General features: G+C 37.9%; 2 protein-coding genes across 2 annotated transcripts in view; one reads left to right on the forward strand and one right to left on the reverse strand.

Annotated features, from left to right (window-relative positions):
- Nucleotides 1–17,436, reverse strand: part of zyg11l (zyg-11 family member, cell cycle regulator, like) — a 220,955-nt gene that overhangs the window by 148,833 nt on the left and 54,686 nt on the right. The window lies entirely within an intron of this gene.
- LOC128024964 (protein Wnt-9a-like) overlaps nucleotides 1–17,436 on the forward strand; it is a 40,740-nt gene that overhangs the window by 11,923 nt on the left and 11,381 nt on the right. The window contains exon 2 of the mRNA XM_052610874.1: nucleotides 17,170–17,429. Within this exon, the coding sequence (XP_052466834.1) occupies nucleotides 17,170–17,429 (260 nt within the window). The remainder of the gene's footprint in view (nucleotides 1–17,169; nucleotides 17,430–17,436) is intronic.

The raw sequence follows: 17,436 nt of genomic DNA on the forward strand, positions 1-17,436 counted from the left end.
AATGACTCACTTTCCTCAGCGAACGATTCACTTTCCTCAAGCAGCGAACGACTCCCTTACCTCACGCAGCTGGCGACTCATTTTGCACAGCTTGCGACCCACTTTGCGCAGCCGGACACCCACTTTGCGCAGCAGGAGACTCACTTTCCGCAGCCGGAGAGTCACTTTCCTCTTGCAGCGAATGACTCACTTTCCTCAGCGAACGATTCACTTTCCTCACGAGTCATGCAACGAACAACTCACTTTCCTCAGCGAACGATTCACTTTCCTCACGCAGCGAAGTTGAGCGAACGATTCACTTTCCTCACGCAGCGATCAACTCACTTTTCTCAGCGAACAACTCACTTTCCTCATCGAACGATTCACTTTCCTCACGAGTCACGCAGCGAACGACTCACTTTCCTCAGCGAACGATTCACTTTCCTCACGCAGCGAAGTTGAGCGAACAATTCACTTTCCTCACAAAGCAATCAACTCACTTTCCTAAGCGAACGACTCACTTTCCTCACGCAGCTGGAGACCCACTTTGCACAGCCGGAGAGTCACTTTCCTCTCACAGCGGACCACTGACTCTCTCTTCATGTAGGGACCGAATATTGTAATTAATGTGACTTCTATATTGCATCCAAAAGAATATTTAGATATATTTAAATATTCAAAAAAGGGGTATTTTTTTTTTTTTTTTACTTTCTTTTCTTTTTTTACTATTGCCTATTGCAAATTTATGAATCCATGGTTAACTTTTTTTCTGCAGTCACTGGGCTATATGTATTGAGACATTTTTAAATTTATATTTTGTAAAAAAAGAAAAAAAAAAAAAAACAGAATTGTAATCTAAACATCTGTATTTTCATACAATTGCATAAATAAGTAGGCTATAATATGCTGCACCACAGGCATATTGCAATGTGTAAACGCGTTCATGTGATTGGCTTATAAGTAAACAATCCCCCACGTTGAGTGCCTTCTTGTGATTGGCTAAAAGAAGGGAGATATCTGATTGGTTGCTGATAATTCCCTGTTTAAAAAAAAAGCATTTGTGTGTCGAGCCAAGTCAGAGGAGTCTCAAAATTCACACACAAATGCAGTGAAGTTCACACACCGCAAGCAGTTTGTAAATCAAGATATATGTGTGTATTCAACAGAAATACATTTCTGAATCTTGTCCTGTGCATTTGTGAATCTTGAGTGCATTTGTAAATGTTGTTTGCATTTCTGAATTTTGTGTGCATTTCTGAATTTTGTATGCATTTGTGAATCTTCTGTGCTTTTTAAATTTTGTGTGTGCATTTGTAAATTTTGTGCGTATTTGTGTATCCTGTGTGTGTATTTATGAATCATGTGTGTGCATGTATGAATCCTGTGTGTGCATATGTGAATGTAGTGTGTGCATTTATCTTTATTGAGACTCTTTTGGCTCCATACTAGTGAAGCGTCAAGGAAAACACGTGTTACGTGACCATTCACACTATAGCATCATGCTACATAGGACAATTTATCATATTTATACTATGCTTTTACTCAAAACTCATTATAAAAAACACATACAAATCATACACTGTCATAATCCTGTGTTTCTTAGCTTCATGTTTCATCCATGTAAATGTTTTCTGAAAGATTAATGCATGCTTGTCATCGGAGACAAGGCGGTTATGAACGCACAATTTGATTGACATATAGTATGAACTTTATTAAACCTATTTGCACTGATTTATTGTGTTGGTTGAACTCTGTTCCTTTGTGCAGTGGCTCAGTTGAATATTTGAATCTGTAAAAACCTCAACGAACTGAAAAAAAAGTTTTACAAGTTAATGTATAATGTAATCTTTTTAAAATGGATTTTATAAAATTGCTTTCGAAAAAAGTATCGTTCAGGAACCATTATCAATGTCACGGTATCGGTATTTATATTGACATTACATTTTTTTGAATGATACCCAGCCTTAGTAAAAAAGTGCTTGATCTGTTCTCTCCTGATTTAGATGAGATGACTTTTTCACTGGAGAAATCAATATTATGGATAGAGGAAGCTATGGATAGATATATCTCATTAAGAAGCAATAGTTTGAAGTTAAAAACGCCCTAATAAAGGATTTATTAAATCTTGGATGGTCATCAGTAGTGACACTTCAAGTGCAAAATAAAACATTTGTTGCATGCCAAATAGAAATGGGTCCTGATAGTGCTGCAAGTCATAGCTAGGGGAAGGGAGACTGAGGCGGAGTCAGATAGGCTGGAGAACCAAATGAAGCTGGAGGGGACCAAGGACCAAGGCAGATCCCACTGGAACAAAGGAATGATGGACTACAGTGGAGGTGGGTGATACTAGGGCCAAGTCAGAGCTGAAAGTCAGAAAGTCTCAGCCAGAGTCAGTGAGTCAGTCTGAGCAAGTGGGGAAGGAGGAGCCAGAAGCCTGGAAGGGACCAGTGGAGACAAAGGAGCTAGGAGGCTGGAGGAAGGTCCAGAAATCCTCAAATGGAACTGGCAGGGAGAGATACATCCTGGGGGTTGGAACATAGACAGGAGCATAGTTGTGAGCATCTAGCTCTATGAGCTCCAGAACTAACAATTCGGCAAGCGTCAGCTCTGTGATAAACGTGGCATAGCCTGATGCTCCTGGGATGGCAGTGGCAGCAGGCTCTGGCCCCATGGCAAGAATAGACTCTGGTTTCATGGTAGGTGTGGACTTTAGGCACTACGACCATGGTGGGTGTGGACTGTAGCTCTGGATCTGTTGCAGGTTTGGGGAGAAGCTGGATGATCTCAAGAGGGTGACTGGGATTGGTGCAGACACTGGTGGGAGTTGAGATCCTCCTCTCTCTCTCACGTATGGTGAAGGCAAATGCTCAAAGGATGAGCACCCAGTCAAACTACTCACTAAGGGTCCCTTAAGGACCATCTCTGAGCAGATATGCTCTCGTCTAAGCATTGAGGCTGTCATTGGTGTAGTGGAGAAAGTGAGCCACATCTAAAAAATCCTGTTTTGTTCTCAACGGAGCAATCTCCTGTCAGAAGAGGAGAATCCATACTGCTGATGGATCCATTTTAAAAATCTGTTGCCTTGTCAGTGGTTGGTGTGGAAGCAATGAAACGTAGGACTATATTTACTGTACATGGGAAAACATGAAACAAAATGAGACACAGGTGTACACAATGTGTAGCTATGGCAACAAGTAAGAACACTCTAGGGCAAACAAACAAACAAGGGCAACTAAGTAAACAGTAACTAAACAAACGAAACAGAGAGGAAAGGAAATAGATACACATATCAAAATAATAGTACATGGAACAGAACATAAACGTCATAGTAAGCTGAATTTAAGATTTTTTTACCCCCTCATGTAGGACCTAAGTACATTCTTATACGTAATTTCAAACTTACTTATGTTGTCTTTGAAATATTGTTCAAGTGTACTAGTGAATGTACTTACTGTACAAGCAAGGTATGATGAACTAAAATATACTCAAAATTAATTTCTATTGAAATTAGTATGTTGTGTATTTCAGTATATTTACAAGTACACATTTGCAATGAAGTTGCCGTAAAAGTACATTTAAAATACATTAACTTTAAATGTAATACCAAATAAACAGTTCAAATTATAATTACCTAGTAGTTTACACATCAAAACAAGTCTACATTTTTGAAGCACAACAAATTGTTATTCAAACATAAATATTTAAAATGCACTTTAAAGTAAAGGTTTACATTTGACAAGTGTGTCAAAAAACTGTCATACTCTCAGTACACATATGTGGCTTTTTTCATTAATATTATCAGCAAGTACAGTTTTTTTTTCTAAGTAAACTTTTAAAGATTTCAAGGCATGCTAAAGGTCATGGGGGTGATGTACTGTAAGCACATGATAAACAAGCTCCTCCTGAACTTTTGTTTAGTAGTCTATATCTCAAACTGTCAGGATTTTGAGTATGATTAGTTATACTGTGTTTCTTCACATCTGTTTTCTATAATCTCTTTCCCATCATATGAACAACATCAGGTTTTTAATATTATCCACTGACCTTTCCTCTCCCACAGGAGCCTTTTCTTTTCCCAAATGATCTCTACTCTTCTGACACCATGTTGTTCGTGAGCCAAACAATTTCATAGCTCACATGCAACACTTACCGTTATGGTGCATGCAAAGAACTGTTTAACAGAAGGTCATGATCTTGAGCTTGTGAATGGAATGTCACTCATTTGTCATGTCATGGACAGCAAGCACGGAGAATGGCAAAGTTTGAAACCCCATTTGCACACAGTGGAGTGGAAAAGTTGCAATTCAGTATGATCTTGTTTCTGTGGACAACATAAACAGATGCCTTTTGAATTCAGATAAAAGCTCTTGACGAGAAGGAACCGTTTTGTTCTCCCTGATTCTTATCCCCAAGTGTGAACTTGCCTTGCAATATGTTTGATAGAGAACAGCCACCCATAACACTCTATATAAACGTACCGATTATGGGTGAACATTAACATAACTGCCAGTAACTGCTTGCATTTATACATTTTATGCCCTTTTTTCTTTATCCATTATTTTGATGTTGTGTTAGTTACTCGTTTCTATTTTTTTTTGTTAATAAAATTCCTTTTATTAAACTTCTTTAATAAAGTCTTTAGTGTGTTGATAATACAGTAAGAGGCCAGATTGGTCAGCTGACAAACTTCCTCCAATTTACATTTTATTTCCTTCCTTGATTGTTCTTTTACTGTTAAGGTGAAATTCCTTAGCTGGTACCCGAGTTAAAAGAGAGAGGGGTCATCTAAGACTCTCACACTCACCTTAAGTGACGAGAACAAAACTCATAACTTTAATTTGGTGCCACATGTGAGATCCAGTACAGTCAGTGTGTAGTATGTTTAGTTTTTGACTTAGTAAATCCTCAGGTTTACAGGCAAGGGCGTCATTTGCTCAGTTTCATCTTTGAGATCTACTGTGGTGCTCATCCGTTTTTAATTTTGTTGACATTTTAATATTCATAAACACTTTTTTGCAAGCTCTAATCTCAAATATGCTGAACAGAGAGACAACAGAGTTTAGAACAAACAACAACTTTAAGGATCCTGGAAAGAACCTGCAGAGTGTGTAATGAACCATTTTAGTTCAACCGTCACTATGGAAAATGCATATGACGGTAATGTCACGGGTAATATGAAGTGCTGACAGTAATAAAAAAGGGGCAAACAAGCCCCAGAGCGCAGACTGACAGAACTGCAGCAATGACTTTTGTGAGAGAGCATGATGGAAAAAGCCAAGTGGTAAAAAATCATACAACCCTACAGATAACACATCAGCGCTGTTAGAATCCCATGCATGTTTAAACAATTGTAATAAAAACTGTAAATAAGAATAAGGACAATTTTTTTATAATGCTATTCACACATTTTTTCAAAAGAATCTTTACAGTAAGCCGTAATGTTATGCCTGTAATGTCTTTAATCTTTAATATAGATTGCTTTTTAGAGCTGGTTGATATGCCAGTATATAACAATGGTATAAATGATCCTCAAAATTTAGATCTGGCTATAGTGTATTTATTTCATTTATTTGTGTAGCAGGTAACATCGCCTGAGCATTCTAATGTAAGTCTATCATTTTTACTGGAAGTGCAATTTATATCATTTTGATTAAATATTACAATGTAATTTTTTTACATCTAAAAACAGACATGGGTGAATAGTTCACAATGCAATCTATAATATGCATTTACAACTTATTAAAATATAAATATTAGTCGGCTTTGAAGGAGGCAATTCTCAAAATGTATTAACTGAAAATATTAAATAATCTAACATTTTATGTCAAGTTGTAACATCTCAGTATGCAGACAAGACAAATATCACACAGAATTATTATATTGTGGTCTATGTGGTTAAAAATGACTCAAACTGTGATAAGGATTTGGTCACATGTATTTGTGTTTTTTAGTGTCCAGAGACTCTTATTTTGAGTATTTCTATGGACCCTTCATTTATTTCACATTCTTTGTACCAGTATTCACATTTTCTGTGTTCACGTTTGTTACCTTAGTTCCTCATTTTATTTTATATATACTCTAATCAGCCACAACAATAAAACCACCTGCCTAAAATCATGTAAGTCCTCCACATGCTGCCAAAATTGAGTCATGGACTCTCCGAGACCTCTGAACTTGTCCTATGACATCTGGCACCAAGACAATGGCAGCAGATCCTTTAAAGGAATAAACATGGGTTGCCAATGATAATAGTGTATAAAGTTTTAAATAAGGATTTTTTTTTTTTCTTACAAAAACCCATTACTTCACTTCAGAATGCATTCATAAACTTACTGAAGTCGTATGGATTACTTGATGGATTAATGTGCTTTTTGAAGCTTCAAAAACTCGGGCACCATTCAGTGCCATTACAAAGATTGGGAAAGCCAGGATATTATTTAATATAACTCTGATTGTTTTCATCTGAAAGAAGAAAGCCATATACACCTAGGATGGCTTCAGGTTGAGTAAATTATGGGATAATTTTCATTTTTAGTTGAATTATTTCTTAAAGTCCTGTAAGTTGTGAGTTGTCTCAATTTTGAAAAACTGACACTTAAGACACTTGGTTTAGTTGTTCAGGGTCACAAATGGTGTTTGTGGTCTGCAACAATCTTTAGGTAGGTGGTACATGTCATAGTAACATGAATGCCAGGACCCAAGCCTTCCCAGCAGAACATTGTCCAGAGAATAACACTGCCTCCACTACCCTGCCTTCTTCCCATAATGCATCTCTTCCCTAGGTAAACAACACATACACTCAGCCATCCAGCTAATTTAAAAGACAACGCGATTCATCAGACCAGGCAACCGTCGTCCATTACTCCATGGTCCATTTCTGACACTCTTGTGCCCAGACACAACAGCGGTGGACGGGGGTCATCTTGAGAACTCTGTTTGTTCTGATGCCTCTTTATCGTGGACAGCATTAAGTTAAGTCTTCAGCAATTTGTGCTACAATAGCTTTTCTGTGTAATCTGACCAGACGGAGAAGCCTTTGCTCCCCACAAGCATCAATGAGACTTGGGCGCCCATGACCCTGCCTCCTGTTCACTGGTTGTCCTTCCTTGCACTATTTTTGTTAGGTAATAACCACTGCATACAACCCACAAGACTTGCCGTTTTGGAAATATTCCAACATTTAGCCATCACTATTTGGCCATTATCGCTTTTCACTTGACCATTTTTTTTTTTTTTTCTGTGTTCAACACATGAAATTCAAGAACTGGTTGTTCACCATGCTGCTCTTATATATCCCACCCCTTGACAGATGCCATTGTAATGTTATATTTAATGGTTTTCACTTTACCTTTCAGTGGTTTAATGTTGTGGCTGATCAGTGTATAGCAGTATGCTTCATCAGTTTAATAGTTGGTTCTTATTTGATATGGTGGTTGGTTCTTTTTTCGAATATTTGATAGTTAAACTTTTTAGCTATTATATTTGCATTTGCCTTTGTGTGCGTGTGATTTCCTTAGTATTACATCTGCTTATTTTCTGTTAGGTCTTAAATTTGTATTTATCAGATGTGTTCAGCTAACTTCTTAGAAATTTAGGAAGCTAGTCTGTTGTTGATTGATTCTGGAATTCAGATTTGCAGTTGTGAGGCAAGCTAGTCTTATGAGATAAGATTCGGAGAGATCCATAAACCTAACTGTGCAGCATCAAATATGATTCTCACGAGAGTTCAGATGAATGAGGTTCTAGACGTAACCTTACTTTCCTGCAATGTCTAGTTCAAACACTAATCTTAAAAAGACTTTAACTAGTCAGTAAAGGACAGGTGTGTTAGAGCAGGGTTTGAACTACATTTCTCTAGAAGCGGGATTGAGCATTTCTGATTTAGAAGAACAAGAGACCTTGTCATTTACCCTATATTTATTCTCATGTACCATATTGGCAGCAAATTCCATTTTAGCATAAAACCATCTGACTAAAATCTCTCTCTATGAAACACACACATACACAGTTTGAACATAGTGATAATCTGAATGTTAAAAAAAACACATGACCTGTTGTGCACTTAATACTTAATAAAAAGTTGTTTGTGAAAAAAGTACCAAAGCGATAATTAAAATAATAATAGTAATGCATCCAGACGTGTGATTTTGCCTGCGAAAACCAAGCTAAAGAGTTTTTTTTTTTTAGTAATTTGCAGTTTTACATAATATCAATTTTCCTAATGTAAAACATTCTGTCAATATACCTTGAAGGTAACCTTGATATCTTTAATATTGACTGAGTAAGGCCATGTCAAAGATCGAACTCAAAGTGAAATTAATAGTTGGAATCTAATTTTAATGCTGCTTATCTCATAATTAGATTTTAAAACTTTATCCTGGATTTCACAGACAGGGTCACATATTGTTGAGAGCAATCAGCCTTGACAGCATGCTGACAAGTATACAAATATTATTAATAATTATCCATATGAATGGGAGATGTAATAACACTCAATATTCTGGTTGTAGTCCTACCTTAAATTTAAAAGAGTTAATTGCCTTTTTGATTAAAGTTGTTCAACACTCAATATGTCACCTTTATAATTAAGTTCTTAATAAGTCCTGTCTAACAGTTAAAACAGCTGATCTTTTTCTCCAAAATGTGCATGATAAGCTGGAAAGTCAAAAAAATATTATTTACCTATTTATATTTTCTTTCCAATTTTGTCTGATTTTATTCCTTCTAAAGAATTTGTAATATAATTATCATGAATGACATCTTGTTATGAAAATGAGCATTAGCTGTGAAAGATTCTTCAATCTCTTTTTTAGTGTTCTGTGGAAACAACAAAACTGCAATAGGTTTAGTAAATAATGCAATGACAAGTTTCCTTTTCGGGTGATCTATTGCTTGAAGAAGTCAAAGGTATGTCCAGAGATAAAACTTCAATTTAAGATTTATTGCTAGTCTCTACTGACATAGTGTAAAGAGTGTAGAGCAGTCTGTCAAATCTATACAGTTTTGGAAAAAGAAAACACATAAAAGCTCACACATAGCTGAGGTGACTTCATCTTTCAAAAGCCTGAATACTTGACTGCTCTCGATTCTCACACATCCAGGCTTGCCCTCCAGCACTCTGGGTAAAAGGCTAAAAATACTGGGCTGTGAGCCATCGCCAGTAGCCCAGGGATTAGTGGAGCTCAGTGTCTCTGGCAGTTCTCCAGTTCCATAGTAGCTTTTGTGTTTCAGATAGAAGCAGGTCTCAAAGACTTCTCAGAGGCCAGACATGACATTTCTGTTTTGTTTCTGTCAGTTTGTGCTTGAATTCATACAGCCCAACATGCCTCTGGTGTGTATGTTGTTGGCTGATAATAAACTCTTAATCCTTTTTAAAGGACTGGAGGGTAAATGTACAAGGAATAAGTTTTCCTTTGGGCCAGAATCAAACCTTATGCAATAAATTTGTAATTAAGTTGCTCAGCCATGACAGTAGTTGCCTTGAAAAAGAAAAATGACAGTATGTCCACCCTATCAGCTCTTGTTGCAACAAGTAAGAGATCTCACTTATTATAATTTTTTTTAGATCTTATGATATAATTATATAATAGTGCTCCTGTAGCTCAATTGGTAGAGCACTGCACTATAAAGCGCAAGGTTGGGGGTTCGAACTGATAGCCTGAATGCACTGTAAGTCACTTTGGATAAAAGTGTCTGCTAAATGCATAAATTTAAGTACTTCAGTTGCTTCATGAACGGTACCCCGAAACATCCAGTGTCACATTAGGTAGAAGTTTTTGTGTTCACATACTTTTGGACCTCATACAATGACTGCATTACTAAAGTTTCAGACACTTCTATTTGAAAGTATACAGCTAATGAATCACTACAGCCCTGAACAATAAATCTATTTTAAAGCTTAAATTAGTTTAATTGTCTTTCCTTTGGTATTTGATAATAATTGAGCAATGGTTACTTTTATGTGTACATATGTGACTACTTCTTTATTCGCTTGTAATGTTAAACATGGCTCGGTTGCAGAGGGATAAACTGTCATTATAAAATAAGCTATGGATCTGTGTGTTGTTAATATACTTTTGCAAGTCTTTGCTTGCCTAGTTTCTGTTCCTTTACTTGTCAATAGACGTCAAATTGCTGCAGTAAACAGATTCCTTACACTTAGCTTCAGGTTACAAGATTGTGTTTGTGTTCATTTAAACATGCTGAACTCATGCCGCGTCAGGGCTCCCAAGAGAAATGTCTCACAGACCTGTTTAAATCTGTGTTATGTGTTCAGAATTTCCCTTTAGTTCTTGGAATGGACCTGTAGACTGTATTTTTGGCTCTCATGACCATTTGCATCATATATTTTGTTTTGTCAGCTTTTCTGCAGATGCGTCATTGCACACTTGTTTGCTTATTGAGGTTACACTTACATTCGGCCTTCACGTCTGAGCTGGAACTAAAACTTGTAGAAGATATTGCAAGTGTATCATAGCCACTATATGAAGATGTATTTATAATGGAAAGATACACTTTGCTGAGGACTTGAATATTCCTTTTTTCCATTCCCAGAGAACCGTAGTATGTTGGTAAGTTGAGGGTGGTCTCTCTGCGAGGCAGGATATTACAGAATCACACAGGCAAGCCACAAGCATGTCTAATGTCCTAATTGGATTATCCAGTTGCGGTTTCTTGACAGCAAATTATTCAAACAACCTGAACCCTGAACCCCTTGTCTTTTCAAGAGATGACAAATAATGTAAGACAGTGCTTTGGCATGCACCTGATGATCAGCAATTAACTCACCTCGAATCGAAAATGTTCAGACAATATTGCCAAGTAGTATGTGACCACATAGGTCAAGCTCTTTCATGAAGTGATCAAGAGGTTTGTGGCACCACACATTTGCTTAAATAATTCCTGGGAAAAGCAGCTGAATTTACTCTTTTCCACCCCCAGAATTCCCCCATTTTGTCAGCCAGATCTCACATCAAGCCTGAAGGTTACAACTGAATAAAAACATAAGTGGACCCCCTTATATTTTTGCATGAAGTCACCTTTGAGCAACTGAATAAACATGTTTTTATGTCATGATTTCCTTATGAGGCAGCTTCTTTTCAAGCTCAGAATATATTGCATGAAAGTTTGGAAATTTAGCTGCATGAAAAAAAAAAAAAAAAAAAATCAGTATCTAGTGCCAAAAAACCTCAGCAAAATTATATTAAAGTGATCAGAGCAGAATGCTTCTGGAAACCTCCAGTGCTGTGATTAATATCAACATCTGCTGCTCTGTTGATGTATATTTTCTGGGCAACCCCTATGTTGTAGTTAATAATAGCCAACACTTATATTCGAAGACAAAAGTGGCAGATTTAAAGCTACAATCTTCAGTGTAATAACATATGTGTTTTAAGACCCAAGTCTGTGAGTTTTGCAAATCCATTTATTTCTTTGCTTCTCATTGAATGTGTAAAAGGAACCCAGAAATTACACATAATGAGCTACTGCCCTGCCAGTGCTGTCAATTGGTGTGACCAATATGGTCGTTAGCTGACAGTCTTGTCCACTGTATGTGTTGTGAAAGTAACTCTCAGTTGTCCTCGTCACCAACCGCAGAATGCTGGTTAGATGTTCGCCAGCTATGCGGCAGACCCAGCCAGCGTGTTTTGTGCTTGCATGCTCTAAAATCACACTTTGCACCCCTTTTACTTCCATTCATACACATGCAACAAGGGAGATCAGCAACACAAGCTCACGCAAAGAAATACTGTACTCTACTGTGTACAGAAGTTAAAGTTTGGTGAACTTTGACTTGCGAGGAGAAGATTTGGGACCAATAGACAATCAAAACATCAAAGAGGGACCACTTGACTTAATTAAAATATTCAAGCAGCAATGGTTTGCAGTGTTATTTGTTGATTATGTACGTTAAAATTTTGAATTTATGTATTGCATTATTAATAATGAACTAAAGCCCTGGATACATTATATCCTGTTCATTGCAGTGTCTGTAGACATGTTGCAAATAGGAAGCCCAGCGTGACCACAACCTCACACACACTTGCATAAAAGTGCAGTATTTTATCAGTTTATAATAACTATTGTAAGTATTGGACTCAAATACAATGATATGATATTCCACACAATCAATTTTGGAATTGTTTTGGAAGGGTGCCACTATAACTAATAAACATATGGGTCAACCTCTGCAGCTTATCAGCTCATCAGAGTTTGAACTGGCATTACTGGCATTTTTTTTTTTTTTTTTTTTTTTTTTACAATTGCTAGGACACAATTCTCAATAAGTAGGTCACTTTTTCAGAACTTTTCACACAGCAAGCACAGCATCAATCCATGTGGGCTAAACGGTGGATCATTTATTATTCATTTAGCAGAAAATGCATTCATTTATGACATCTGTCAAATTACATGAATTCTTTTCTCACTTCCACACAGAAACCACCAAAACATTATGTACTACAAGCTAATTTACACGTTTACATACTCTTTTCAAAACTGTTAAACTTAAGTGAAAATCCTACCACATTACAAAAATTAATAAGATTCAATTCAGAATGTAAAAAAAAAAATCAAATAACATCAAAGCAGTTGCATGTAGCTGAACATCTTCACAAGTGTTAGTCTTTAGTTTAGTTAGTTAGTCTTTATTACCATCTATACAAAAGGGGAAAACTTAGGAATAAATTTGTAATGTAATGTAAACATGGACCTTGTTGTGTGAACATGGAACTTGTTGTTACAGTTTTTTACAATAGCTATGACAGTTTTTTCAATACCTTTAACAAGTTTCTTAAACTCTTAACACGGTTAGCACAACATCTGTCTTTGTAGGCTATACAATTAACACATTTCTTGTTGCTTTGATACAAAATGCATACAGTTAACACCAATTTAAAATGCTTGAACTTTTTTTTACACACAAGCTCAACCAAGACCAAAACAATGTAATTTTACAGTCAAATTTACAAATGCTTTCACACTGTATGTCAGAACAGATAACATGTTCTAAACACAACTTATATAGGCTAAAGTCAAAGTGAACAGCTGTTCATATTGTGAATTGAAACAAATATATTCCCTGTATTTTATTCCATTAATAATGAGGAACAGCTTATTCCCATCTAGGAACCACACTCAGGTGTTGAGGTTTTTCAATCGCATGATCATATGTTCTAAAAGAGGACTCTTTGAGCTGATCTTGTGTGGAAAAGGAACAATATATGAATATTTCAAAGAAAGAAAGAAAGAAAGAAAGAAAGAAAAATACTTTGGCTGTACGAGGGAGAGGAAGACAAGTACCAGGACAAGGGAGAGGAGTGGGGCAAGGACAAGGCCAAGGGAGAGGAGTGGGGCAAGGACAAGGGAGAGCAGAGTAGGGCAAGGACAAGGGAGAGGAGTGGGGCAAGGACAGGGCCAAGGAATAGGAGTGGGGCAAGGACAAGGACAAGGGAGAGCAGAGTAGGGCAAGGACAAGGACAAGGGAGAGAAGAGTAGGGCAAGGACAAGGGAGAGGAGTGGGGCAAGAACATGGCCAAGGAAGAGGAGTGGGGCAAGAACATGGCCAAGGAAGAGGAGTGGGACAAGGACAAGGGAGAGAAGAGTAGGGCAAGGACAAGGACAAGGGAGAGGAGTGGGGCAAGGACAAGGGAGAGCAGAGTAGGGCAAGGACAAGGGAGAGGAGTGGGGCAAGGACAGGGCCAAGGAATAGGAGTGGGGCAAGGACAAGGACAAGGGAGAGCAGAGTAGGGCAAGGACAAGGACAAGGGAGAGAAGAGTAGGGCAAGGACAAGGGAGAGGAGTGGGGCAAGAACATGGCCAAGGAAGAGGAGTGGGGCAAGAACATGGCCAAGGAAGAGGAGTGGGACAAGGACAAGGGAGAGAAGAGTAGGGCAAGGACAAGGACAAGGGAGAGGAGTGGGGCAAGGACAAGGGAGAGAAGAGTAGGGCAAGGACAAGGACAAGGGAGAGGAGTGGGGCAAGGACAAGGACAAGGGTGAGAAGAGTAGGGCAAGGACAAGGGAGAGGAGTGGGGCAAGGTAGAGGGAGAGGAGTTAGAATGCATGGTGGCGCTCAAAGAAGGACCAGAGCTAGGAAAGCTGATCAAATAAGAGCTACTATCATTGACCATGTCATAAACCATGGGCTATCATACAGAGAGGGTGGTGAACGAGTACAGCCAAATCTCAGCCGGGACACAGTGGCATCCATTGTCCGTATTTTCAGAGAAACCAACAGGTAGGATATTGCTTCTCCTACAGCAAAGTGTAAATAATTTTACCATTTACTTTATTAGAGTTACTGTATGCCTCCGGTCTCTAATATGTAACTGTATTTTCTCCCTCTAAGGATTCAACGTCAGGGGGCAGAGGAAAGCTCTTGAATGAAGAACAAGAACTTGCTATTCTCAACATGGTGATTGTTGACAATGAAATAAAACTGAAGGACATTCAGTCCAGAGTTGTAGAGGACAACCTTGTCTTTGGGAACATTGCAGCAATCAGCATAATGTCCATTTCTTGAACTCTAGCTAAACACAGAATCCGAATGAAACAACTATACAAATTTCCTTTTGAAAGTAACAGAGAGAGCATCAAAGAACTCACCAATATGTCCAGGTAAGGTTATGAAATACAGTCATTACTGCACTATACACAGTGTGTTTTGCAGTAAACTACTCTATAAACCTGGAGTACATTAGAACATACAGTAGATATACAGTACAGCACAGCATTTACATGCATTGTGTCTTATTACTTTCAGAGTCATGGAGTTGGAGGTCAATCAAGTCAACACTTGAAATTATCTATGCTGACGAGGCTGGCTTCAACTCTGCAAAAAGGCGTCGTCGTAGGAGAAACCTAATTGGCAAAAGGGACACAGTTACCGTGCCGGGCCAGAGAGGAGCCAACATCACCATGTGCACCGCAATCTCCAATAACGGTGCACTCCTGCATACATGTGGGATTGGCCCTACAACACCGCCTGCTATTTCATGTTTTTAGAAGACCTGCACAAAAGACTAGTGCCAGAGGTAGAAAGGGGACAGGTGGGAGACCACTTGGCAATATATGGAATCACATGGGACAATGCGGCATTCCACCATTCCCGTGCAGTCACAGACTGGTTTGACGCCCATCCAAGGATGATGTCCCATTTCCTTGCCCCTTACTTCCCTTTCCTCAACCCCATTGAGGAGTTTTTCTCAGCCTGGAGATGGAAGGTTTTTGACCATCGTCCTCATGACCAAATGTCCCTCCTGGATGCAATGGATGCTGCATGCCAAGACATCACAGCTGAATACTGCCAGGGGTGGATAAGGCATGCAAAAAGATTCTACCCATGATGCCTTGCCAGAGAAGATATCAAGATATGTGATGTGGATGAGAACATGTGGCCAAATGCAGTAGACCGGGCAGATTAGAAGACTACTTTTTTAATTATAATTTCGATACTTTTTCTGTTTGTATATCTTGCAGTAATATCCTTTTGCAAATAAAGTCTTTACTACAGCAATTGTGTGTCTGTATTTGTTTTAACATAAACTGTACATTTTATAAAGCTAATCTAAGATGGTCATTCATTTTTGTATTGAATTTCTGCAGCAAAAGAAACAAAATGCATGAATTTACTAAACCCAACAAAACAAAAAGGCTACAGTGCAATACAATATACTGTATATTGTATAAGGGCAGACCTGACACATAAAATAATGCAGTTTCTGTAATTTCAGCTGATGATAGTGTTTTTTTTGACATTGTGTTATGATTGACTAAATATTCCTGTTGGAAGAGAACATGTGTTAGTGTTTTGAATAATTGACTGTGAAACATGTTTGCAGTGTTTTGTTAGACATAGGGTATTGTGTTAGTTTATTATTGGATTTAGAAAATTATTTTGGGTTTTAGTTTACAATGTGTGATTTTGAGCATGAAATTAATCGTTTTGCCAATTGTGTGTTTTAGGTGTGTTGGTGCGTTAAGAGTTTAGGAAACTTGTTTTGAAGTTTAGGAAACTTGTATTGAAAAAACTGTCATAGCATTTGTAAAAAACTGTAATGTATTTTAGGTTGTTGTGTTACGATTGATAAAGCCCAGATAGCACATGCAATATGCTTAAAGCATCTGCTGTGTACAAACATTTGATAGACATCTCAAAGATGTCAGTTTTACATACATTCTACATCATAAACATTTTCTAAACGTCTATTTGACATCTGATAGGAAAAGTCCTATAGATGTATTGCAGATGAGCAAACACACAAAATATGTCTTGCAGATCTAAATGCAGATGCCAAGTAGACATCTCCGTGATGTACTGTATGTGTGCTATCAGAGTGTGTTTGTTTGGTGTAAACCCTTTCTAGTGTTATGTAAGAATGCCTTGATTTGAGACATTAATGAATTGTTTTTGTAGTTTTAGTGCATATTGAATGTGAAATGAACTGCTCTTGTCAAGTTGAAAGATGGTTAGGAGAACTGTGTGAAGAGTTTTGATAAATATGTCCTAGCGGTTGTAAAAAAAAAAAAAACTCTAAGAACAGCTGTAATTTCAGAAAAGAAGAAGAGAAAAAGAAAACGTAAATTTGGGACCAGAATTTTCTTTTACGACCTTGACCCCAATGCATGATATTGATTTGTGATGTGCCTTGCCAAGTAGTGGTGCTTATGTGGGTTATTTGAGGGTGAATTTATATTTTGGCATTTTCCTGTTACAAATCGGATTCATTGCCCTTGCAATATGCAGTCCTCAATACGAAGTTGTATAACCCATTTAAATTCAGTGCAATATACAATAGACAGATCACAAACTGCTTGTCTGTTGTATTGGATTCCTTGAACTTCTCAAGTGTTGAACTAGCATTGGCAAAACAAACAGCTTGGCTCAATGTGTAGAAGCATGCTTGTAAAAACTAGGCTCAGGGGTTTTTGGAACTTTCCAAAATCATACTGTATACCATGGTACGAGTACATTTATATCACGGTAATGGTATAATACAGTAAATGTTTTTTGTCTATACACTATATTTAATGACTGTATACTTTTGAACTTTGGTCTTTGTCTGGGACACCCTTTCAAAATGGTGAAGCCTACTTGCTGACACATCTCTTCCGATGTTCCTATATAACATTTAAAAATAGCCTTTTAACAATTCCTCAGTAACAGTAATTGTATTTCTCTCTTTTGTAGGCTAACAGGTAATGAACCCCTATCCATTTTGCCACTGAGTTCACAACCAGACGAAAGGGCGGGCAAGGCACACTACAAGCTGTGTGATCGACTCAAACTGGAGAAGAAACAGCGCAGAATGTGCAGACGGGACCCTGGCGTGGCTGAGACTCTAATGGAGGCCATCAGCATGAGTGCCTTAGAGTGCCAGTATCAGTTTCGCTTTGAGAGATGGAACTGCACCTTAGAGGGCCGCTACAGGGCTAACATTTTAAAGAGAGGTAAGTA

The sequence above is a fragment of the Carassius gibelio genome, chromosome A2 (genome assembly GCF_023724105.1).
Source record: "Carassius gibelio isolate Cgi1373 ecotype wild population from Czech Republic chromosome A2, carGib1.2-hapl.c, whole genome shotgun sequence".
NCBI classification, from domain to species: domain Eukaryota; kingdom Metazoa; phylum Chordata; class Actinopteri; order Cypriniformes; family Cyprinidae; genus Carassius; species Carassius gibelio.